The sequence below is a fragment of the Colossoma macropomum genome, unplaced genomic scaffold, assembly GCF_904425465.1.
Source record: "Colossoma macropomum unplaced genomic scaffold, Colossoma_macropomum, whole genome shotgun sequence".
Taxonomy (NCBI): domain Eukaryota; kingdom Metazoa; phylum Chordata; class Actinopteri; order Characiformes; family Serrasalmidae; genus Colossoma; species Colossoma macropomum.
Window position 1 is genome coordinate 14201197 of NW_023494808.1, and position 25474 is coordinate 14226670.

At 37.1% G+C, this 25474-nt stretch overlaps 2 protein-coding genes across 2 annotated transcripts; both read left to right on the forward strand.

Moving 5' to 3' along the window:
* The first annotated feature begins 515 nt into the window (after nucleotides 1–515).
* lratb.2 (lecithin retinol acyltransferase b, tandem duplicate 2) lies at nucleotides 516–3011 on the forward strand. Its single transcript, XM_036557622.1, has 2 exons — nucleotides 516–1040; nucleotides 2644–3011. Exons 1-2 carry the CDS (start codon nucleotides 531–533, stop codon nucleotides 2797–2799), a joined length of 666 nt encoding a protein of 221 aa, XP_036413515.1. The 5' UTR covers nucleotides 516–530; the 3' UTR covers nucleotides 2800–3011.
* A 4664-nt stretch (nucleotides 3012–7675) lies between these two features.
* On the forward strand, nucleotides 7676–10942 carry rbm46 (RNA binding motif protein 46). The gene is made up of 5 exons (XM_036557654.1): nucleotides 7676–7778; nucleotides 8152–8489; nucleotides 9162–9291; nucleotides 9534–10340; nucleotides 10755–10942. Exons 1-5 carry the CDS (start codon nucleotides 7676–7678, stop codon nucleotides 10940–10942), a joined length of 1566 nt encoding a protein of 521 aa, XP_036413547.1.
* The last annotated feature ends 14532 nt before the right edge of the window (nucleotides 10943–25474 follow it).

Consider the following 25474-nt stretch of genomic DNA (forward strand, 5'->3'; position numbering starts at 1 on the left):
TACTGTATTATCCAGCGTATTAACAAAAATTACTGGCTTGCACAGGAAAGAAATTAATACACATGGTACATGGAAAATTGTAGTTTCCTGTAATTAATGAATTTCTTCATTGCCCTTACAGAACACTTTCAACGGTGTGTGTGGTTGGGTAAAAAGTGAATTGCATAATGAAGAAAGAATTTGAGAGAATTATGTTCTCACAGTTGCACCACCTATTTTTTACTTTATATAATGCACTTCATCTGGTTATGAATGACCTTTCCTCAGGGGCAAAGTGGGCTGAAATTAGAAGCTGATTACTGCTACTAGATGATTTCTTCACCCCTGCACAATAGAAGAGTGGGGCCACACTGGCATTGAGTAACCAATTATGTACTGTTGCACTGAGCATGTGATGTTCTTATTGATAAGTGTGTAAAAAAAATGGCCACAGCACCATAATCCCCTTGCCCCTCCCCAGCCTGTCTCAAGAGGGATAAAACTGTTAAGTGCCAAGCCTTCTAGAAAACTACTACATCCACCCTTGGAGGATGTTTCCTCTGCAGTTCCTCAGCTGCTTTTTCATTGCCCTGACCACAGACAAAAATGAAGAAAAAAAGAAACCAAAACAGGGCAAGTATGACATCTCTGTGTTTAAAAGGGGGGATCTCCTGGAGGTGCCTCGAACCCTCTTCACCCATTTTGGGATCTATCTGGGGAACAACCGTGTAGCGCACCTCATTCCTGACATCTTGCCGGTTATCTCGGCCGACAAGAGTGCCATCGCCAAGATGGTGACCAACAACCGGCTGCTTCTCGGAGTGATAACAAAGCAGGCCAGCGTCCGTGTGGACTGTGTGGATGACTTTGCGTACGGAGCGGAGATTCTAGTGAACCACATGGACAAGGTGTGTAGTCGGCCGCCGCTGGATGGAGAAGAGGTGGCCAGGAGAGCAGAGAAGTTGCTGGGCTCGGTGGAGTATAGTCTGCTGTGGTACAACTGTGAACATTATGTCATGTACTGCAGATATGGCACTAGCATGAGCTTTCAAACCTATCAGGTAAGATGCCACGTGAAACCTGCTGCAGTCTCTGTAGACTTGCATTTTGACACCATAGACACTCTTTTTTTGGGATGTTTTTCCTCTTCAAATTCTTATTTTCAGGGGGTCCTTTTGGATTTCTCCTAATAACTAGACACTTCAAAATAACCTTCTAAGTCTGCTAATCAGTAGTTAACTTGTGCATAATGGCTCTGAAATACCACCGAAAATCATAATTTACACCTTGTATTAAGCCATGTAGATTCCTATCACTGTAATATTGTATAAGAAATCTAAGATAGTGTCGTAAAAAAAAATGAAGTGATTGTAGGAGAAACTAATGAAACTTCACTTCTCTGTTGACTCCTCTCTCATCTTGCTGGGGAGCAGCCCTATTACAGTTTGGTTGTAGAAACATATGAGACTTTCCCAGCACACTCCTCCCCATTCAAAGTGATCTTAGACATACCATCTCTTCTTTGGCTTTTCAGAGCTGTGGGTCCCGACCCTAATCCTAGTGTCCTCCTTCTCTACACATTTTAGTGTTTTCTCTGCTCCAAATACATCTGATTGAACTCATGAGCTCATTAACACACCCTTCCTGAGTTGAAGTGGGTGTGCTAAAACAAAGAAAACATTAACACTTTCATGTGCATGGGTACTCCAAGACCAGGATCGGAAAACTGTTGCGGATCAATATCAGGCCAAAAATGCTAACATATTTGGAAATCTATCAACCAAAAAATGTAAATCACAGAAATGAAACACTCATGCAACTTTGGTTATTGCGAAAAATCTTGCACAAAGAATACAAATACTTGGGCAAGGACCATGGAATAAAAGACAAAATAGAAACAGGACAGGAGAAGGTGTTTAACTTGGTAGTAATAATTAAAGAAAATAGAGTAAGTATAGGATTATTGTCTGTATTTTAAGAATTAGAGCTTAAGAATTAGCATGAAAATATAACTGGGCCATGTTTGCCTTGTAAAACTGAGGTAAGCTCACTAAGGACTGGACAAAGCCCCTTTGTGAGTATGCCTATTTTAAATGAATTACACGTATAGAAGAGTGGAGCCACTAATTGCATAGAAAAAAAGCCAATTTCTGATTAGATTAACTAGGAAAAAAACAATTGTACTGAATGCTTTTATATTCATCTGTGAAGATATGGGTGTTGTGATGTGAATGCTGTCAAATCGAGTCTTCCGTTATAGCATGTAGCCTAATAACATTTAGTTGTCCATATGTTGTCAGAAATATAGCAAAAATCTAAAAGTAAAATACATAACCAGCTTTCTGGAAATGAATACATGAACACATTACATTCACTCCAAGCAGTGCTGGGATTTCACATAGTTCTTCTATCTTAGTTTGATTCTTAGTTGATTTACACTTTTAATGAAACTTTAATCTCCAGTTTTCCCTCCAACCACTATCAATCAGTGAATTACATAATAAATATCATTGCACTTTGCACAAGATAATTGTCTGTTGTCTGTTCAAAAAAGTCTACCATCACGAAAGCACACTATCACCACCTGGTGTTTAATCTGTGTAAAAACAAAACCACTCACCTGAACTTGCACATTCTTTCTTTCTCCTTTTTTTTTTTTTATAGTTTTGCAAAATCGTCCGGAAGATTGTGTTCAGCAAGACAAGCTCGTTCCTGACCCTTCTGCTGTGCCTGTTCACTATAGTTTACCTGGGCTGTGTGTCTGTCTACAGCATCTTACTTACAGCGGTCATCCCCTTCGCCATATGGATGGCATCGTGATCCCCTCCTACAGGTCAAGAGAGGGCAAGATTTAGTGATATTAAAGTAATTTATTGCATAACATTATTAACTGCATATTACAATGAGGTACAGACTATGATTCATAACTATGATAATGACACTATTGCTGGTGCAATTTAATTGTAAAGGGTATAAAATGTAAAGATTGTTAAGGATGATGGAAAGTTCTTGATTGAACTTTGTTACCATTATGTGACTATTCATGCATTATGTGAAATAATTTATTTTCATATTGTAAAATAATTAAACATCAAGTGGTCAATGCTAAATAAATAATTTTTTGTTAGCGTTTGTTTTGATGACTCTGTCTCTCTCACTCAACATAAATGTACACTCTCTTTCTCTGCACTGTTTATGAACTGCTTATATTTCAAATTTGGATAATATTGAGAGACCCATACCAGTGTGTGAATAAATACACACTGGAAGGCCAACGTTTGAACAAATAAAAATCCATCTCTGTAGAACGGTGATTTCTAAGCGCCTCTCAAAATGGGTGTATCTGTGTGCATGGTGAAATGAGGTGGAGTTTAACATATAACTGCTGAATCTTTATTATAATTATTTAATATAGTGCCAGAATTATTGGCACCATTTAAAGAGACAAGAAAAATTCAATGGAAAAAATGATTGTACACCAAAATAATCACTAAAAATATATATAAGAAATCTAACCCTTCAGTGAGGATAACAGCTCTGCATCTTCTCTCATAATATTAGACGAGCGACTGGAGAACATACAGAAAAGCATTTAAGCTGATTCCTCTGTGCAAAATCTCTCTAGATGCTTCAGTCTTTATTCCTCACTAATAGACTCTCCTCTCTTGAACAAGAGTTTGGTCAGTGGACTGGGATGTCCAGAACAAAAGATAATTCGGTGGTCAATTAATCATTTTTGTGTTTATCTGATTAGTCAGATAGAAGAAGGCTGCCAATAATTCAGGCATGGTACAGGTAATGTACTGTAAAAGAGAAAAAAAAAGAGTGAGTGCAAAAGTGCAAAGTGAGTCCTACAAACATCAGAGGAAAATATCATCACACAGCACAAAACATGAAAGCTATATAATGAAATCATCTCAGCAAGCTAAGACAACAAAATAAGAAAATTATAATCTAATAATATTTATACAAAGTAACATACACATTCAGAGCCACACACACATATGCAAGACAAAAAGCCCCCTTTTCCAATTTATTTCCTCAATAAAGGACATACAGTAGAATTCACCCCTATGAGAAATTCTGTTTCTTCCTTGAAGAAAATATTGAATATGCTTATTATCACATTTTTTATCAAGCATATTTATGGAATCCAAAAACTGTTCCACTGTTTTATGACTTTTAATAAGGTGAGTGAGGCCATCAGCAATCGATCTACTCTAATCAAAGAATTTTATTCTTTAAAGCGGACAGGGAAGCCATGTGTAGCCATAAATTGCTCAAAAGAAAGCACATTTTCAGTTGTCTCAGATCTCGAAAGAATATTGTTAATATTTCTTTGAAACCATTTGGAAAGGAACAAAGATTTATTCCTAATAGGTATTTTAGAGACTTTCCATAAAAGTGTTCTATATGGTGAAACACTGTGGACAAAGAACAGTTTCCAGCCAGGGAGAGCTCGCTGATGTAACTTGATAAGAAAAAATGGCAGATTATTTGGCAAATAATAACATTTGATAAGAAAAGATAAGCCTCCAATTTCGCTAAATACATGAAGGGGAATTAGAAGCAATACCGAATGTGGGTTTGTGAGACATCTTCTGATCCAATTAATTCTAAGTGTATTTATAATATTAATACAGTCTAGTAGTTCCAAACCACCTTCTGCTCTGCTGTTAAAAATCAATTTATAAGGTCCAGAAATATTTTATTGATTTCATGAGCAGGTGAATAGATAGAGAAGGACATAGAGAACGAGACGTCCCTTAGCATTGCATAAAATAGCTCATATAGCCAAGGATAAATCTCTCTAAAGCCAGAGGCTGAAACATGCTTAGTGTTTTTTTCAGGCTGCCAGGTAAGTTAGAATGTTGTCTGGCTCTAAGAATTTTTTTTATTTTTTTTTTTTTGGAAAATCCAAGTTACTTAACTGTGTCTTTGGCTGAAATAAGGTTATCAGCACTCATGAAGAGACATCTTCTCACATTTGGCCTTGCTCAGGTTTACACACAAAGTGGTGGCTTACCGTATGAAGAAGATTGGTTGTTGCCGAGTAAATCATCACACACACCACTGGTTCATATGTACTTCACTGGTCGATCTTATCGACAGCAAAAGCCACAAAAGTTGCTACAGCGGCCTCTACTGGGACTCAGTTGGCGGTTTTAACCTCCACCCCGCAGACAGGAAAACTGGTGCTTTCCTACTTTATTTAAACAATAAGTATGTAGTAAAAATCGTTGGGAAGTTGACCAGCGCAACATTTACATAACATTACACGCAACTTAGCAAGCTAACGTTAGCCAAACGAGTAACGTTAATCAAGACTTCATGAGATGAAGGTTTCTTGGTTCAGTTTGTAACAAGACGTCATATGTTTGACACTTTATTAGCAATTTAACTTTAGTTTTAACCGTTTTTAAATTTTTGTTCCTTGACGAGTCAGCTGACCCACGCTGGAGGTAGTTTAATCCACTAGCTACATCACTTATAGCTAGTTAGCTACTCTTGCTAACGGATATTGCCTTAGCTTCGCAAGCGGCAGTGCTTGGCTGCAAAAGCCCGACTGATTATTTTCTCGAGCCAGCGAACCTGCACTGGAGTTAATTTAATGTATATTAATTTCTAGCTAGCTAGAGAATTAAATTAGTTAGTTGGGCAGGCTAGCTAGTTAACGAACTACTCCGTAACGCAAATTCTCCCTAAACGCAAATTACCTCAGTTTAGCATGCAGCGGTGCTAAGCTGCCAATAACGACATTGCATAGCCCAACTGAGATAACGTTATACGCTGACCTCGTACGGAATTGAAAGCCAAGCATCATGTAACGTTAGCTTTATGTGTTTATGTACTAGTAACCTTATTAGCTGATTACTGTGTTATCACAAAGTTTTCAACTGATGTTTAAAGTTAGCTCTAGTTAGCTAGCCCACGTTCCCGCTGGTCTGTTGTTACTTTGCTAGCTGTAACTTTACATGTTGTTCATGATGTGAAGCAGAAGTAGGTTAGCTAGGTAAGGTTAACATATTTAGCTAGTTCCTCTGCATGTAGATTTCACTTCAGGTAGTGGTACTATAATGTAGCACATAAAATAAAAATGTTTGTCATAAGCATAGTTAAAGATAAATCCATAAATATAATATCAGGAATAATGACCTGTCGATGAGGCCACCTTACTACCTGAACGTTTCTGCACGCCTAACAATTAACAATTAGCTAACTTTAGTTCAAGTATTGGGTACTTAATGAGAGTCACCTCATAGTTGTTTTGTAAACACCAGCTTCTGTTCACAGGGCTGGTGTTAGAGGAATGTACTTAATGGATGTAATAAGAAATGCATTTTTGTTAAAATGCATATTGTTTGTATAGTTGAAATCAGCAATGCAGGCATATTCAGCTTTTTATGCAGGAAACTCTTTGCGTCACAGTATAAATACCTACAGGCCACTTCATTAAAACCACTTTCTTGTTTATACACCCATTGTCCATTTCATCAACTCTATTAACCATATAGGTGCCGTTTGTGGTTCTACACTTACATGTGCTCCCGCTGTTTATCTGTATACTATGTTAGCCCCCTTTCACCCTTTCTTTGGTGGTCAGGACCCCATTGGCCCACCACAGATGATTATTTATGTGGTGGATTGTTCTGGGGACTGCTGTGACTTTTAAGTGGTGTCGTGTTTGTGTGTTGTGCTGGTACAAGTGGATCAGTGTCACTCAGGACCTCAGTGTCACTGCTAGACTGAGTATAGTCCACCAACCAAAAATATGCAGCCAATGGTGTCCTGTGACCACAGATGAAGGACTACAGGATGATCAACACAAACTGTACAACAACAGATGGGCTTTCATCTCTGACTTTACATCTACAAGGTGGACCAACAAGGTAGGAATGTCAAATAGAGTGGACAATGAGTGGACACAGTGTTCAAGAACTCCAGCAGCACTGCTGTGTCTGATCCACTTGTACCAGCACAACACACACTAACCACCACCACGTCAGTGTCACTGCAGAATGATCCACCACCCTGAGCTGATAGCAACAAATAAGTAGAAACAAGGAGGTGGTTTTAATAAGTGGCTGGTCGGTGTATGTAGTTTAAAGCTGTTATTTGGTTTATAGAAGCGTTTGCTCTCTAGGATTGTGTTTCTCGCTGGTCCTTAAAACAAGTTGTTTTCTAACAAGTTGTCATAAAACACTGAGAAAAATATTAAACTCCAATCAAGGTAAAATAATTTAAAGAAAAAAAAAAACTTTCAGCAGAAATAACTTATTTCCCTGGATTTTAACTCCAGTCCTGGGGACCCACTGCTCTGCACAGTATCAGGTATTCTCTGCCCTCAGGAAACCTGATACAGCTTGTGAAGAGCTTGATAATTACTTAATGAGCTGGATCAGTTCTGTTGGGCAGCAGATAGTTAACAACTTTGCAGGTCCGTGGGCCTGCAGGACTGGAATTGAAAACCACAGCTTTAAGAAACATAATAAACAATGATAAAAGAATTGTCCACTGTTGAGACTAGCACTACAGGAAATAAACTGTATGGTTTTACAGTGGAAAATCAGATTTGCTGTCACAACATTATACTTCAGCCGTTTCACGTGTTTGAGGATGTGAGATTAGAAGTATTTGTTTTGTGTTTTCTAAGGTGGTAATGGAAGAACACAGTCGGAATTGCCAGGACGGTAAGATGGAAAGCCCAAATGAAGCTGCTCTCTTGGCCCTAATGGAGAAGACAGGATACAGTATGGTTCAGGAAAATGGACAAAGAAAATTTGGTGGCCCACCACCGGGTAAGGGAAAAGTCCTACGGATTGTAGTAACCCAAAAACATAAAAAAAATCTCTCTTTGCATTAAAGAACATGCAGTGCATTGTTGGACTTGCACATGTGGTTACTATAGGCGAAAAGAGATTATAAAGTATGTTTTGTTGTAGTGAGTAACAGCACTTTATCCTACAAAAGTAAAAATATTTTAATTTCTGGTGGTTAATGAGTTAGCAATGTTATATATTTAACGATTTCACTCATTCCAAATGATTTTTGTATGTTATATAAATGAGAAATGGTAAATATGACCAAACTATATCCGAAACACAGTAGGATAAATCTCATCTAAGATCGTAAATGTTTCAGATAAACAAAGATTATACATCTTTGTTCTAGGCTGGGAAGGCCCCCCCCCGCCAAGAGGCTGTGAGGTGTTTGTGGGGAAAATTCCGCGGGACATGTATGAGGATGAGCTGGTGCCTGTGTTTGAACGCGCAGGCCGCATCTATGAGTTCCGTTTGATGATGGAGTTCAGTGGGGAAAATCGTGGCTATGCCTTTGTCATGTATACCACCCGAGAAGCTGCGCAGCGAGCCATCCATCTTCTTGACAACTATGAGATTCGTCCAGGGAAGTTTATAGGAGTATGTGTGAGTCTAGACAACTGTCGGCTCTTTATTGGCTCCATCCCAAAAGACAAGAAGAAAGAGGAGATACAAGAGGAGATGATGAAGGTAAGTGTTTTAATTAAGAGAGAGCATTAACTATATTTATTAAATATATGCAGATACCATCTTGAGGAAATTGAGTGACATGGTTGCTTTTCAGCCAATCTGACTGAATAAAATAGATATTAAGACATGCCATATTTTGGGTTGTTTTATGGTAGAAATTGTATTACTTTTCCTTTGATGAGGTCTTAAAAAAAGGTATTAAAAAGCATTGAATTTGACATAAAAACACTAAGTAGAAAACTAATGGGCTAGCTTGGATGCAAGACAAATTGCTTATAATTGATATAATGGGTTCAGTAAAATGACCTCTGTGAAACAACAGTTTTTGAGAAAAAAAATAGGAAAATAGTTTTTACACCTTAAAATATACATATTTTTAAATTGAGGCGACGTTTAGATTGAAAAGAAACTGTCATCTGTGTATCCTGTTAGTAAATGCTGGGTTTAAAGAACTTGCACCCAAGTGTATTGCAATTAAAACTTAAAGCTGTTATTGAGTGATTTGTGTGTTTTCACAGACTTCACATTCGTATGTAAAAACTGCTAAATGATATTCATCAAACTGAAACTGTTTTGGGGGATTTCTTTTTGACAACTGTTCCTTTTACAGTTTTTTTTCCCAGCTTTTTGTGCCATTTAATTCCTAACTTTTTCCTTCAATGTCAAAATTAGGTGACTGATGGGGTGGTGGATGTTATTGTGTACCCCAGTGCCACAGACAAAAGTAAGAATCGCGGTTTTGCGTTTGTGGAGTATGAATCGCACAAAGCTGCTGCCATGGCCCGCAGAAAACTCATACCAGGTATTTAGAAGTCAGAGGATTAAAAATAGTTATGTTGTGTACTCGGCTTGGTCTTACATTGCAGATATTATTCAGGAAAGACTATCTGATTTCGCTTATTAGGTTAGCCTGTTAATTGCTGAAAGCACTTTTGGCACAGACTATATACGTTGTATTACTGGAAAGACTGAACTGAATATCTGTGACTTGGACTTTTTTAGGTTGGCAACATTAGATTTTGTAATTATTGTTTATTTTATCAGGAACGTTCCAGTTGTGGGGGCACACTATTCAGGTTGACTGGGCTGAACCAGAGAAGGATGTAGACGAGGAGACAATGCAGCGTGTACGGGTTCTGTATGTGCGCAATCTTATGTTGCACACCACAGAGGAGACGCTTCGGTCTGAATTCTCTCGTCTAAAGCCTGGCTCTGTGGAGCGCGTTAAGAAGTTGACAGACTATGCCTTTATCCACTTCCACAACCGTGAAGATGCACTTGCTGCACAACAGTCCATGAATGGCAAACTTATTGATGGCTCGCCCATTGAAGTTACTCTCGCTAAGCCAGTCAGCAAAGACGGGAGTCGAAGATTTGGAACACGGGCCAGCCATAATGGAATGGCGGTAGGAGGGCTGTATGGTGACTCCAACTTTCTTTTACAGAGCAAAGATGACTCTGGGATCAGCTTGGGTACAGGGATTATGAGTGAAGGGTTATACGCTCGTCCCCTTAGCTTACCACCTCGCTGGGGCAATCCTTATGCTGTGGACTTAGAACGCTGTGTGTATCCGTTCCTGCCAGGATCTACTCTGGTACCAGTTAGTCTGCAGACTCTCAAACCCATCCAGCTGAGCTCTGCTGTATCATTGCTGGAATATTACTGCCACAAGAATGGATGGTCACTGCCAGAGTATTACCTTTACTCCACAGCAGGGCACGAAGGAAAAACACTGCTCATCTATAAAGTCGTAATCAGCAGCACCAGAAGCAGCTACATGCCTGATAAAGTTTGTTCCATTTTGGAGGATGCCAAGGAACTTGCTGCTCAGAACGCACTTTGGAACCTTGGTTAGTCTTTTTGTCTGTCTGTCTCTTCAGATTCAGAAATAGGTCTGCCATCATTTTTAGCCACTGTGTGCAGTTATTATATGGCAGTGTAAAAACTCACTAGCAATTATTGAGTTACTGCATGTGAGAAAATCACACGTCAAGTCATGCTACAAGCTTCAGCAATTATAATCATGCAGACTTAAACTTCTCAGCAGCTATAACCATATAATATTGTAATATAATGTGGTCTTTTATGTCAGTATGATTTCTTTTGAATGGAATCTAGAACACAATTTCTGTATGTAGTCAGTTGTAGTTTATAGATTAGAATATTTCATAATGTTGATTGTATTACTTTGCCCTTTGCCATGATTGTGGTAAAAGCATTAATGCGTATTAATGTGTGTGTGTGTGTGGCTCTGTAATCTACAGATTCATCATTCCAGGTTCCCGGTTCCCCTGGGAGTTTTACTCCCCCTGCGTCACCTGGTTTGCTGTCATTTCCGTGTCGATCTCTGCCATATCCAGGATACTCCATGGCGCCCATCTCACCTCCCCTACCCATTCCTGGTGCCGGTGGACAGAGGCTCTACATTCCTAGCCAGTCATCCTTCTTCTGATAAAGCCATATTTTGGAAGCAAAGCAGGTTTGGTTATGCTGTTTTCTTTGTTTTTGTTTTTTTCTTAAATTTTTGGGAATTACTTAGCCTAGCTGAGTTTGATAGTAGCTATTTTCAAGTTTAGATTTTTTAGTTACTGTCTTTTGCAGATCGTATTCACATGTTCTCTTTGAGTATTAATGTGCCACAAAATCTACTTTTGTGTTTTTACTCGTAAAGCAAGTTATCTTATGTCAGAAAGACAGTTGAAGTGTGACAGTGTTTAAAGGTCTGACCACAGCAGTTTAGAACTCCACAGAAGGGGTCACCTAAAGTTTTTTGTTTTTTTGTTACTGTCTTCAAGAGACAGTTCTTGGCCCTACTCTTTGTCCAGGTTTGATATTCAACCTCTACAATGAAATGCAAATTCTGCTAAATGCTAAAAAGACACCAACACATTTCCACCATTTATCAGTTCTTAAACAGACCACTTGCATAACCAGTAGTTTTGATTGTGCTGTAGTTTTACTTATGTTTTTTATGTATTTTGCTTAATGGTTATTTGGATGCTCAGTTAACTCCAAGTTCATCCAATAGCCCACCCAAAAAGCTGCCTAAAAATATATATATTTTTGTCCATTTTCAAAGTGATTTTTTTATTTTGTGTTTGTTTTAAATTTGTAGTATATTAATTATCTGTTTTCAATTTAGTGTTAGAATAATAAACACCAGTTTGCATTCTGTTTTTTATTATTTTCCTATTTGTTAAAATACCCATACCCAACAATATATTGTCAAAAGCATTGTAATGTCATGTTTAGAACCTTAAAAGTTGAGTGCATGCACATATATATATATATATATATATATATATATATATATATATATATGTGTATATATATATATATATATTATCTTGTTACACATTAACTTGTAATGGCTACAGTGGTCAAACTAAATCACGTGAATATCCAAAGAAATTAATGTAGAACAGAAAAATTCATGTTTTATTCCTGTTGGCTTTCACCAAAATGACTATTTATTATAAAGAACTTAATTAATTGTCAAAATAATCTGTCTTGAATTGTCCATAATGATTTAGAGAATCAAATAAAGGCCTATTTTATGTGCCCCCACTGAATATTTTATTGAACACAGCATTTAGATGAACTTAAATCTGCCCATCATTACAAAGTTATGTCATTTGAAACGAGGAAGTGCCCAACGCACAATACTACGGAATGGATTTAGAGCCCCTCTGTCCACCCAAAAATGCTGTGTTTTAGTTGAATTTGCTGTTCTAAACAGTTTCTCCATAAACATTTTTGCAGTGTTTTTGGAATGTGTTTTAACATAGATTGTTTGCCAAAATATTACTGTCTTAAACACCTCCTGTTCATGTAGAATTTCTTAACTGTTTGAGATCATGTTAACTTGATGTTGATTAAAAGAGATAAGGCAACACATTTTGAGCTTGACTTCATGTTACAACCCGGGCCTAATTTCTGTCAAAGTTAAAATCTTGAAAACCAAATCATGGTTTTAAAAATGTTTTAAAAATTACAGGATGTTTATAGATATAAGAGAAGTACACAGATAGTTATTTTGTTTGAATGCCTCTGTGACGTTTAATACTGTTGTTGCCAGTGGTTACTTCATTGTTTTAGGATTATAAGACTGATGCATCAATTAGAAAATACAGCCACACATTTTCTTTCAGTTTTAGTTTTGCTGCTTGAATATAAAGCATCAGATGTGTTGTATTTTGAGCTAGGGAATGGAGATACTCTACTAAGCAGGTGTTTTTTCTGGCTCTTCAAGTTTTTGGAAAAGACTTGAGAGTGCTACTCAATATTTCAGTCTACATACAGATTTTTTATGTTCTTTAATGTAGACACCCCTATTCATACAATGGCTTCAACTCTACCATTTATATTTGTTTTATAAACAAATTTCAAGAATGTTACCATAAGCCTCTACATCAAAATGTGTTTAAGATTTGGAAACGCGTACATTCAATCAGGTATGTCCTAATTTTTAAATGGTAACGGGCTGTGCAAAAAAACTATAACAATAATTATCGCGATATAACTTTCCTCGATAGAGCTATAGGAAAAGTTTGATAAATGTTCGATATAATAGAGCAATAGACATGATTTGGGGGGGGGGCACAAGTAAAATGAGTTCCCAAATATATTTTAGCAACGCCTGAAACGTGCAGTTATATGTTCCCCTTTTGAGTGGAGCGATCAGCGATCTGTTCTCCTGTGACCAAGTGTGAGTGACGCAGCGAATGTCAGATATATTGCAGTTCACCCCTCAAACTACTGCAATAGAATAGAGAAATCCGGACGTCTGCTAGCTGGTGTTTGAATACTGTGACTCTGACTCTGACATGGATGTGGTAGGAGTGATGGCAGTAACACGGTGTGATCAATCATTGGCGTACCGAACCAGCTAATGTTTGCTGTTTGTACTAAGCTGACGTTGTTGAGAAGCTAAACAGTTTAAAACTTGTACCCAGATACCTAGCACTCGTCACCAGACAGCTAAAATAATCTGTTTTCTCTCTTAAATTATGAATATTACAAAAATTGCGGCCATGCTTTGCGGCCAGGCTGGTATAAACAGCTCACCAGAAACTTTCTCCCACTATCCCTTGACAGATTTGTGAAATGTTTCACTTTTTGGCAAGTGCTTGTCATGTTCTGACCATAAAGGGTATTTTAAAACAGCAACTGACCACCCAGGAGCAAAAATCAGCCTTCAAACTTGCAGGAAATAATGATTCAACATTCATCGCGATATGTATCGATATCGAACAATATGATTTTTTTTTATCGTGATAAGATTTTTGCCCATATCGCCCAGTATATCACTTTTTGCAACTTACAGTGCTTTGTTTAACAAACGAAGTTATAAGGAAAATATTGATGATCTTATCTAATTTAGTCTATTTCAGTGAATGCCAAATAGCCAGTCAGCCTAGAGTTAGAAATAGATTCTGTTCAGGATATCAGTGCGCAGTTTCAGGATTCTCAGGGCAAAAACTCCTCCAACTCCTCCTTTTGTACAAAACAAAAGCAAATATAGTGAAGAAAGTTACATAGAGGACAGTCACTCGCATAATACAGGTCATCTGACATACATCTAACATCATGCTTTTCTGTAGTAAATAAACATCCATAATGGTAGTCTCACGGGAACTGTCTGGCATATAAGTCTACTGAGTTTGTTTTAATTGTGTACCTCAAGCTGTGCTGCTTTCCTGCCTTAACAAATAAAAAGACAACATCATGAAAGGTTTTGCTGCAGTAATGCAGGGCTAGAGTAATAGATTTCACTCTTCTGTAAAGAAATGTTTTACAAAAGGGTGTTTTTTTTCATCAAAATTCTCAAAATACTAATACAGAGCAGTGAGGGAGATTATTTGCTAATGTGAAACAATATTTAAGTTATTTTTCAAATAATAATTTTTAATTAATGTAAGTTTTAATCATAATTAATCATATTATGCTCCATGGCTCACTCTAGGTGTGTGTATGTGCCTGCGTGCCAAACAGGCCTAATTGTGTCAGTGGCTGGGGCCTAAAGGGGCACACATACACAAAGATTTTTTTGTACTATGTACTATTAAGAATGTCTTTGAGAGGATAAACACATACATAGAGAAACTCAGTGGTAACCACATTAATGGTTGATTTGATTCCATAGTTAATTACACTTTTCTCTGTTGGTTCTTTGTCCCTCTGGGTGTGCAGGCCTCTGTGGGTATGTGGAAGGCGTCTCTATGTGCTTGGGCTTTGTCCTGAAGTGCTACATATGCTTCAACCAAGCCTAGGAAACACTGCTCAGTCCCATCTTGAACATGCATTGTAACTATGATTGGGACACTGGGCCATTGTTTAGGAGCCCTGGCCTACACACACACACACACACACACACACACACACACACACACATAGCTTGGACCATAACTTTACCCATTTTACCCATTTCATGTACCAAACATATATTTTAGCACTTTCTTGTTCAGTCACAATTAGGCATAACCTGTTTAGTCACAATTAAGGGATAATCAATATATTCTAACTCATTTTATACTCTCTTGATCAATGAAAAAGTGGAAAAGAGGGATCTGTTAGTTGATGTGATATGATGTAATCAAGAGCATAGCCAAGTGTGTTTTAACTTGTAGATAATAATAATCAAATGCATTATTTATGCATTATATACATTATTTAATGTAATGGTATATTAATAAAATAAAATGAGCTGAAATGGCTAATGAAGGATGACATGGCCCTTTTAGAAGAAAAACAAAGGTGTTTGTCACAGAAGGCCAAAGCTAACTGAAGAAACAATGTGTATGTAAAAGGTACAAAATTGTTACTATTATAATAGAACTCAGTATAGTCAGAGTTGCATGTGACGGTAAGCCAGAACAGGTCAGATGAGGTAATAGGGGTGGGTACCCCGTCCAGAGCAGTATGAAAAATGTTAGATTTTTCCTGTTTAAATTTATGTATTAGTCTTCTTGATGAAAAAAGTCTGGGGCTTAATTTACAGAAAACAGTCGCACTTAAATCGCAGTTGTGTTGATCAGAAAAGTCACAATCAATATTTTTCCCATTCAGCCCTAACATAACGGTATGTACCACACCTTGCAGGAGTGGACAGAACACCATGCAGTACAGACATTGTATAGAAGTCCCATAACCACTGGGCTCTTAACATCAGGATATTTTGCAGCCACAAGAGTGCCAACATCCTGTTTTTTAAGACACCATTTATATAGCACAACATGTTTATTATTGCGTCTTTCAGTCCGACGCACTATTACAATTCCAACAGAACTATGTACCAGTGCTGTAGCTTTTTTTGGGTGATTTACCTATTAACATACAGTGTTGGAATGTACCAAGATGGAGACATTTTAATTGAGTTCATAGTAGATGTTAAAAGTCAGAAGGAAGACATAGCATTTTACTACTGTATTATCATGTAAAATGGTTATGCTTTGTAAGGAAGAGATTTTTAAGAGAGGGTGGCTCACTGTTGTAATGGTGTACCAGTGGGAAAAATCTCTGTTAGCAATGTATAAAAGGTCCCTCTAGAGGGCAGTGCTCTTCTTTTAGAAAATAGCAGTGTCTCAGACAGTGCACTTGCTCTCTTGATAATCTGAAGAGACAAGTTTAGCAGTCTGATGAATGTAAATGTTATAAGATTATCAGGCATCATTCTGGAAACCAAAGACATCAAAAGATCTATTTAACATACTTAAATAATTGTTTTGAGCCTGTGATGAAGTATGAAGTACAATATGTGAAAGTTCTTATCTGCTGATGTCACTTCGCTCTGTGTAACAACGTTTGTAAACATACCTGTATATTATTGATTGAGAATTTGGAATTAAATCGTATGGGGCTTTAAATTTCAGTTTTATCTTTTTTCAGATGGAAAAAGTTCAATCATTTTAAATCATTTTAAAGAGCTGCTAGCAAGCCTAGCAGACTCGTAAATCTAACACACATAAAGTCAGGAAGCACACAACACTGACATCTGTAATATATGCCAGTAAAACACAAGCGCACACCCAGACACTCTTGATAAAACGTGCAATATATAAAAATTAGTGTTAAAAATAAAATTAATTGGAAAGATGAGATCAGACAGCCATCTGAAGGTTCGGGAAGAATGGGTTCTGGCAACAATGTGCATAAGTCAGGCATGAGATGGGAAAAGTTAAATACAGATACACGAAGGCAGCGCACTGTTCTTTTTTTCCTACACAGAACCCCCTGTTTTGATCTTATTCTCTTTTTAGACCCGCACAATTACACACAGGACTGAAAACAAAAGTAGCCTGATTTCTGTCCTTCTAACTAGACCTGACCACAGACTTAATATCCAAAATAATAGCTCTATATAAAATTATGAACAAAATTCAAAGTCAGTAACGTGCATAGTAGCAGGTTATGTATTGCAATGGTTTAGACTTACACATTTATTCACAGATTTTTTGACTACAATATGTTTGCAGTTCAACATTCAGCATTTAAAATATCCCATTGTCCCTTCCGTATGGGGTGGTGCTGCAGAGTAGCAGAACACACGCTGTGAACAGGGCATCACATCACTGTCAGGCTCTGTTGGCAAACAAAAATATAAAGCAGTTAATTTATAGCTTTCATATTATGTACAAGAAATTGTTATTTGTTATTTGCTATATTTTAGATGAGTAATTAGTGTTTGTTATACTATAGATAGATGCTAGATAGATATATTATAGTAGATAATATATTACAGAACCTTTCTAATGGTGACCACAGCCACATTCAATTATATTTGTCCACACACACACACACATATATATATATATATATATATATATATATATATATATATATATATATATATATATATATATATATATATATGTATATATATATATGTATAGTAAGGAGATGAGTTTATTTCTTTCCCAGTGCAATTTGATATAGTAAAGAGGCTCTACTGACATGATCTAAGCTGACCTTTGACCATTTGGAATTAAAATATTGATCATGTGGCTACCTTTACTCTCATATAATAAATCTATAGGACATTTTGCCACAGTTCAATTATAAGTGTCACATTTGTGGGTCATTCTGACCCTGCATTGATATTTGTCCAACCCCATTAATTTTAAATTAAGCTTTCACAGTATATAGTGTTCTATTCATAAACTGCATTTAAGTTCAGTAATATCAGTAAGCACTGCTATAATTGGACAAACACTCTAACCACTAAACTTTGCATCAGCTAATGACAGCAGTGTTGCCGCTGACCACTGTTTTTGTTTTGGAGCCAAATTAAAAGATTAAACAGTAAACGTTATACCACTAAATCTATTACAAGTGACATGAACTTAGTTACCTTCTACATAATTTGATTATTATGCAATTAACATTATTTTTGATTGCAAAACATGAAGAGCATGTGTAATAGTCACTCTCAATATCTTTGAATAAAAATGCATGACCTTCTTTTGGTAGTAAAGGAGCAATTGACAGGGCTATCTATCAGGTCTCATGTCTGTCAGGACTACTATCAGATTTAATGATCATGTACTGCATGGACTGCAAATCTTTTATCTTGTGTTTGCCAATATTACAGAGCTCTTTTAGTTTAGGGCCACTAGCTGAATGAAATGTGAAAATATTAAATAGCCCTGTTTAAAGCACTGTTAAAAACAAATATACATTTTGTTGTGGACCAAAATCCATAGTCAGTCCAAATGCCACAAAGTGCTTCAGCGCATCATGAGATGTATCTTTTGCATTCAGAGGTGGGAAGCCTTTTTTCAAGTGCTAACCTACCAACCTACCAACTAGTGTCATCAGCTGGTTTAGTGATTTTTTTTTCTTACCGTGTTCAATTTTTTTACCACATCAGTGTACTTTATGTTATGGATTGGCTATTGCGATATGGATAGTTGTATAAGATTTCTATAAATAGTTTATTAAGTTAATACCATTGGGCCTCATTCACCAACCGTTTTTCTTAATTACTTCTTACAACCCACTTACAAAGTTTTCATGGAGTTTCTGACATTCTCCAATGTCTTCTTATTTGGAATTCATTCTAAGGTAAGACCAGAATCTACACACACTTAAGAGCACAAAAGAGCGAACGATTCTGCACTTTAAGAACATATGAATCTGACATAGACCCTTTCTTAGGACCTGTTTCAAGAACAAATTTAAGAAAAAAATTAGAAAGATATTGGTGAATGTGGCCCAATGTCAGGTTTACTTTCTTGAGAATAACTGCATCGAAAATATATCTAATAATAAAAAAAAAAATGTTGACGTGTTGAATACTTATTTCCCCCATAGAAAAATAACATTTTTTGTATTTTTTGAATTTTTTTGACCTTTTTGATTTCTTCTAAAGCACTTCAGATTTACATTTATCATGTGTAATTTTTTTCAGTAAACAAAACTAAAAAAAATTCTCTCCCATCTTCTCATGTCACAACCAAAACACAAGAGTTTAGTCTACAGGTGGAGCATTGTTTTAGCCAAGAGATAATTGCGATGGGTCCAAATTATTTTTCCCGCCCCCAGTTTTAACACATTAGTGCCACTGCTAGTTGAAACTGATCCACCCAGACATGTACAAAGAACTGACCACCGATGAAGGATTTTATGAAAACTAATACAAATTGTGCATGGAAACAGATGGGTCTCCAACTACACACCTACATGCCAGGTGTTTCTGATAAAGGGTCCAGTCCTGTACATTCACTAATGTTTAATTTATCATAACTGAGACATATCATGCATAAAAGTAGCCTGTAAGATCCTTTTATGTAAGTGAAGTCAAATGTGACATATCACTAATGAGGAACGTAAATTGACCTAGAAAAGGATAACGCTTTTTCTGTGTATGTCTTTGAATTTGAAACAGATGTGCAGGTATTTTATGGTGTGCTTTAACACAGGAATGAGATTTAAAAAGCTGTAAAGATTTGCTAACAGCGTATCTTCGCGTATCTCTCTCTTTCTCACTAATGCATACACACACAAAACAACTATAATGAGGAGCTAAGGGCCAGAGCCTAGCACAGTTTGCTGATTCTTCTGCACTGAGACAACAACTAAAAGTGGTAATTAAATGCTGAGTTAGATCAAGCATGTTTGAGCAGGAGGAACACCAAATTGTGCAGGAAAATCACCCTACCCTGATGTACAATGAAAAACAGTACAAAATATCCAAATGCAAGAAAAGGAATTCAACAGCATGTAATTGTGTCTTGATAGTTTTGTAACGATGCCTGCATTCGGTGCAAATTGAGTAAGTCTCAGTATTCACTATATGTCATCACATTTCTGCAATTATTTTATTTTCTGGAAGGAACATTTTAGCAGCTCCACTTACCATGTAGATGCACTTTGTAGTTCTGTGATTACAGACTGTAGTCCATCTGTTGCTCTGCAAACTCCTATCTTGTTGGTCCACCTTACAGATGTGAAGTCAGAGACAGTAGCTCGTCTGTTGCTGCACAGTTTGTTTTGGTCATCTAGTCCTTCATCAGTGCCCACAGGACGCTGTTGGCTGGATATTTTTGGCTGTTGGACTATTCTCAGTCCAATAGTGACACTGAGGTGTTTAAAAACTCCAGCAGCACTGCTGTGTCTGTGTCTTATGGCTGATCGGTATATTTTCAAAACTCATTTGTTGAAAGAACTGACAAACTGCAACAACATGTAGGTGTAACATAACATAGAGTCCATACATTTGTAGAAAATGCTCTACTGTTTTTATGCATTGCTTAAATTTAACCTCTGGAACAATAAAAAAAATGATCCCAAGCTTATCTAACACACTCTTATTTCTAGACAACCCACTCCTGTCCGTGGTAGCATTGTTTTCGAATTGTTCATGACCATTGTATAGTCAAATTCAGAATTTTAATTTACATGTGTATTTTTTTCCCAATCATTTTATTGTTTTTCTATAAATTTTATACAATATATGCATGCTAGCACTGTGGCCTGCTAATGTAAAGAATGTAAATTATAGGCCTGGGCGAAGACTCACAAGTAAGCCAAAGATGACGCCTTGAAGGTGATAATTGCCGTTTGGGGAAAAGACTTAACAGAGAACTACAGATAAGTAATTTAGTTTTAAACAGCTTGATTAATAATATGTGCATTCATTTTTCATTGTCTCGTACTGAAAAGAAAGGATTATACTTGGCATTAAAAAATTGTTAGGCTACAATAGAGTAAATTGCCCACTGTCTCTGCTGAGGGTTTTTCCAGAATACTGCTTATCTTTTTTTAATATGTGAAGCAAGTGAGCGTGGCTTTGGAGCTCACTCATTAACTCAGCACATGTAGCAGTCTGAAGTTTATTAGCCACAAGCCACTTTTGCGTGCATCATTTAAGGAGATGAACGAATGCACAAGCTTGCAGTAACAACTGCACAAGTGCTGAAATGCTCAGTGTTATATATATGTTTTCATTCAATCACATGATGTTAGAAAAGCATGTATGCTGAAGATACATAGGTCTAGTTGTTATGGGTCAGGTGTGTATGTGCGTTTTCCAGGCCTTTGGGGGTTGGGACCGTGGTCAATATGATCGATAATCCCAATGCTATTATTTTTAGATGTTGCCAAGGCCTAATTCACACTGTGAAGAAATACAAACATACACATGTACAGTGCAAAAGAGGGAGGGAAAAAGTGGGAAGAATGTAGTAACGATGAGAATGGTTACCTGGCTATCTTGGTGGCTATATATTTTGTAGTATTTATGTATTTATGTATTTCATCTTAATGTGTTGCCTATGTGTAAGATGTTTATAGTGTTTAAATGAATAAAGAGAACTAGCAGTGGGTTAATTATTAGGGCCTGCTGTATATGCTCAATCACATGATCTCAAAATCTTGGCATGCATATCTATGGAGCTTTGGAAGGATTATTACATTTTTTTTCCTATTTTAAAAGTGAGGAATATCTAAGACCCCATTTTGGGTGTTTTTTTTCTAAATACTCAGTGCCAGGGGAGTGTTGGCTAAATTCCTATTAACTTTCCACTCAGTTTGGAGCAAAATATTAAGTCATGAATTATGTGCGCAATCCTGATTTAATACTCCTGTCAGGAATCACTGCAGTAGGCTGGCCATCTTTTGTCACTGCAGCAGCAGAGAATTCTCTCTGAGTCTGTGCAATGAATTTTGAGTCAGCTGCGCAGCCTGTGAAATTAGAAATCGGACGTTTATTCTGATGTGCGGATGTTCTACTGCGTAATGATATAAAACCCGTTTAAAGTACTGGCCAGGCGAATGAGACAGGAAGTGCTGTATGGATATTGCTAGCACAGCTAATCTTTTCACTTTTTGCTCATTCTCGTTTCCTCTATCAGTGAATACATACTAGCGGTAGAATGATTAATTATGCTGTGAAATGGATTCAATATAAAGGTAGCATGTCATTTATATACCATACATATTATTGGGATAAAGGGCACTTGGAAATAAGATGGCTAGTGTAGCCATCACTGCCATCACTGCCATCACAGAGTAATGGATTCACTCCCATACTTTCTTTTGTCCTGCCAGTATCTCTAGCAAGAGTTTAAGATGTTTGTGTCAGAGGATGACCACACCTGCAGGACTTACACTATAGTAATATCTAACTATACACATTCATCTTTCTCTGTTTTCATGTTGTTTGTTTTCAGCTTCCTGTGTCCTTGTTGTTTTCTGTACATTTTAGGCCTTAAGGGGCTCCTGACCAGCAAGCTGCTTAAAGCTCCAAGCCAAAGTATGTCTCAATTGTAGATGCACTTCTCTAGTGTCAGCTTCAGTGTTTTTTCACCTAATTTTGCAGACATGATCTGCACTTGTGAATGAACAAAAGTAAAGTAAATAAAAAATAAACCAAGTAAGTAACTTTAAGATGAACCCCAAAAATCCTTCTGTATCCAGCCATACTTTACACCTGATTCACTTTTGCTCTGCTTGTGTGACACCGATTTCAAAGACCATTGGTCGAAGCAGGTGCAGTTAATAATGATAGATGGAAGTGAGACAAGGATCTGAAAGATGTCGTTTTTACAAGCACCCTACATCATAAACAGTTCCATGGCATTTGGCGTGTAATCAGGTGGCTTCCAGATTTATTCACTGGCTCTGACATAAACCCTGAGGCTGTTTCACTGGTGTGCCTTTGCTGTTTATCGAGGACGTGTGGCTTGAGTGTTTTGGGCATCATAAGCCCTTGGTCCAGACTTAGAGCCTTGAGTGTTTTGGATTAGAGCTTTCGTTTTCTAGGAGCTGGAGCATTTATAGAAGATATACATGGCAAGTCAAAAGGGCTCTTGGATAAAATAGACTAAATACACACTCAGGTTCAACAGTCAGGGTTTTGATAATAAAATTTGTTTTAACATTTGTTTTACAAAACACATAAGACTTTGTGGTGTAGAGCAACCCTGTGGGCCTTTGCATTCATACATTGTTACCTTTGCAGAATAAAGAAGTTCATAAATTGAAGGAAAGTTTGATGGCAGTCAAAAATTAAGAGTAGACTAGTAGGTTAGTAACTGGACTTGTTAGTAACTTGGGTTGTTTCCACTTCAGTCAGCTAAGCAGGTGAAATTCACTCTTGATTGAATATAAATTACAAGATCAATATGGCTAGTCTGAAACTTTCCACTATTGGCCCCTGCAGCTGAATTCCTTGACAGTGTATTTTGGGTCTTTTGTTGCATAGTGAAGCACTATCTTCAGCCATTTTCTTCAAAATAGGCAGATGAGATATTTCTGTATGGTCCTGAAGTTACTCTCCTGCTCCTGTGTTTAGTTGCACCATCAATATAGATGAGCCCGGCTGTCCCAGAGGCTACCAAGCATAGCTAAACCATGACGCACGAAGTAGTGTGACCTAGATTGACATTTTTTCTTTTGTCCACACTTGAACTTTCCCCATCGTGTTGGATGAGATTTATCTTCATCTCATTAGTCATCTCATTATTTGATCCAGACCACTGCGAGCTCATCTTTATTTTTAGCCCAATGGAATCTGTCCTTGCTGTTTCTAATGGTGGTGAGCTTTTTGTTAAGGATTTTGAATTTGACAACAAAATGGTCAAATCGATATAAACATTACACCAAATAATATAAAAGAGTTGTTTGATTAAGCCTGATAAATTTAAGAGAAGTGGCAATAGCAAGACTTTATTATTTCAGAATGATTTATGGATGGAAAAATGAAAGATAAATAGCAGAATAGCAGTGAAAGCTAATACATATGAATATTTAACTTGTGATAGGTTTGTACATAAAGAAAACACAACATGAAAGTCCATGTAAAGCAGAAATAAATGTGTTTTGAGTCTGTCACACCACAGAAAAATGTGTTATTAACCACCCGATCAAATTTGAATGATTAAAAATATCATCAAGTATATAAAATTAGGCTGCACTGAAACTGGACAATTTGAACAAGAAGCTGGTAAATAGGAAACTGACTTAGCAACTGCTATTACTGACTAGCATAATCTTGCCAAGTAAAGTTGGGCTGGGAGAACCACCGATGCTAATGCGTTGTAGTTTACAGACTGTTACAGTGTTAGGGCTGGGTCATGCTAAGTATGGCTCCAATGCATTATCAAGCTGTGATTTCAGGCCCCCCCAACAAAATTCTGAACACAAAAATGATAAAACAGTTTAACGATCTCAGTCCACAGCTCAGTACGACATAGTTTATATTATTTTTACGTTTTCAGCTATTATTTTCTAACATGTATTAAGTGTGTATAAATAAATCTCTGAATTTACTTTACACAGACTTTAATATCTGTCATGCTACATGTTGAGATATATTTTATACTTTGTCTGTATTTAAGTACAGCAGTCAACATTTATTGTACCCATTTCTGAATTACTTTGATTGTGGAATGTCTGCTTGTTGATTCATTGCACTGAAGGGAACTGTTTGACAGAACATAGGGCATAGTTAGGTGTGAGAAGTTTAAGAAGCCCAGTGGTCTGGCTCGGATCATCAAATTATAGGCCCCTGGGCACTATCCGACTACCTTTATTTTTGGTGGTCGTTAAGAATTTTATGACCTCACAGCAGTTTCCATGGGGCTGTGCAGCATCACAATGAAAGCATACTAACTGCTGTGTTAAGCAGCATCTTTTTTTTTGTAAAATGTTTTTCAAGTTTCTGATAAGCTTATCTAAATTTATACAAAGTTAGTTCCGGCCACGCAAGCTGATTGGTTGAGAAGCGATCTAACCATGCTGTTATTTCACCATAACATCATGTTTTTTTCACAAACACTGTATCACTCCGCTGAGACGCCGTTGCTAAGCAGTGACTTTGACAGCTGTAGGAGACTTCTTACTTTGCGCACAAACAGAAAATGGACACTTTTTAGATTACATTTGACCTACAGCCAATTTGGATTCTGAAGATGAGACTACACTAAATTCCGAAACTGTCATTACCTCTGAGCAAGGTTTTCACCTAAACAACCTAGAATTAGCCAGAAATGAACTGAATACCATTCGCCAAAGAAAATGGGCTGTAAGATTCTTTATAGACTGGCTGGAACAAAACAACATCAATATTGATCTAGCAAAAATTGACAAAACTGAGCTAAAGTTGATATTGCGGCGGTTTTATGGCTCAGTCCGTACTTCGAAAGGCAAGGCTTACAGCGTACTGTGCAGCAAGTGAGCGCAGTTCGTTACTCTGACGTAGCAACAAGCTGCTTGTTAAGGAACTATAATTTGGCGGAAGGAATTGCTAACATTAAAACATTAAATGCATATGAAAGCAATAGAACACTCGCGGTCACGTGTTATCGCAAATAACATCACGGCTGTGATGAACTATGACCAAATCACAGCCGTGATGTTATTTCGCGATAACACACTCCCTCTTGTGTTCTATTGCTTAAGTATCATTAACTCTCTCCATCCTCTTTCTATTGTTCCCTAACACTGCTTGAAGCAGTGCGTGTGTGTCTACTATGCATTATGA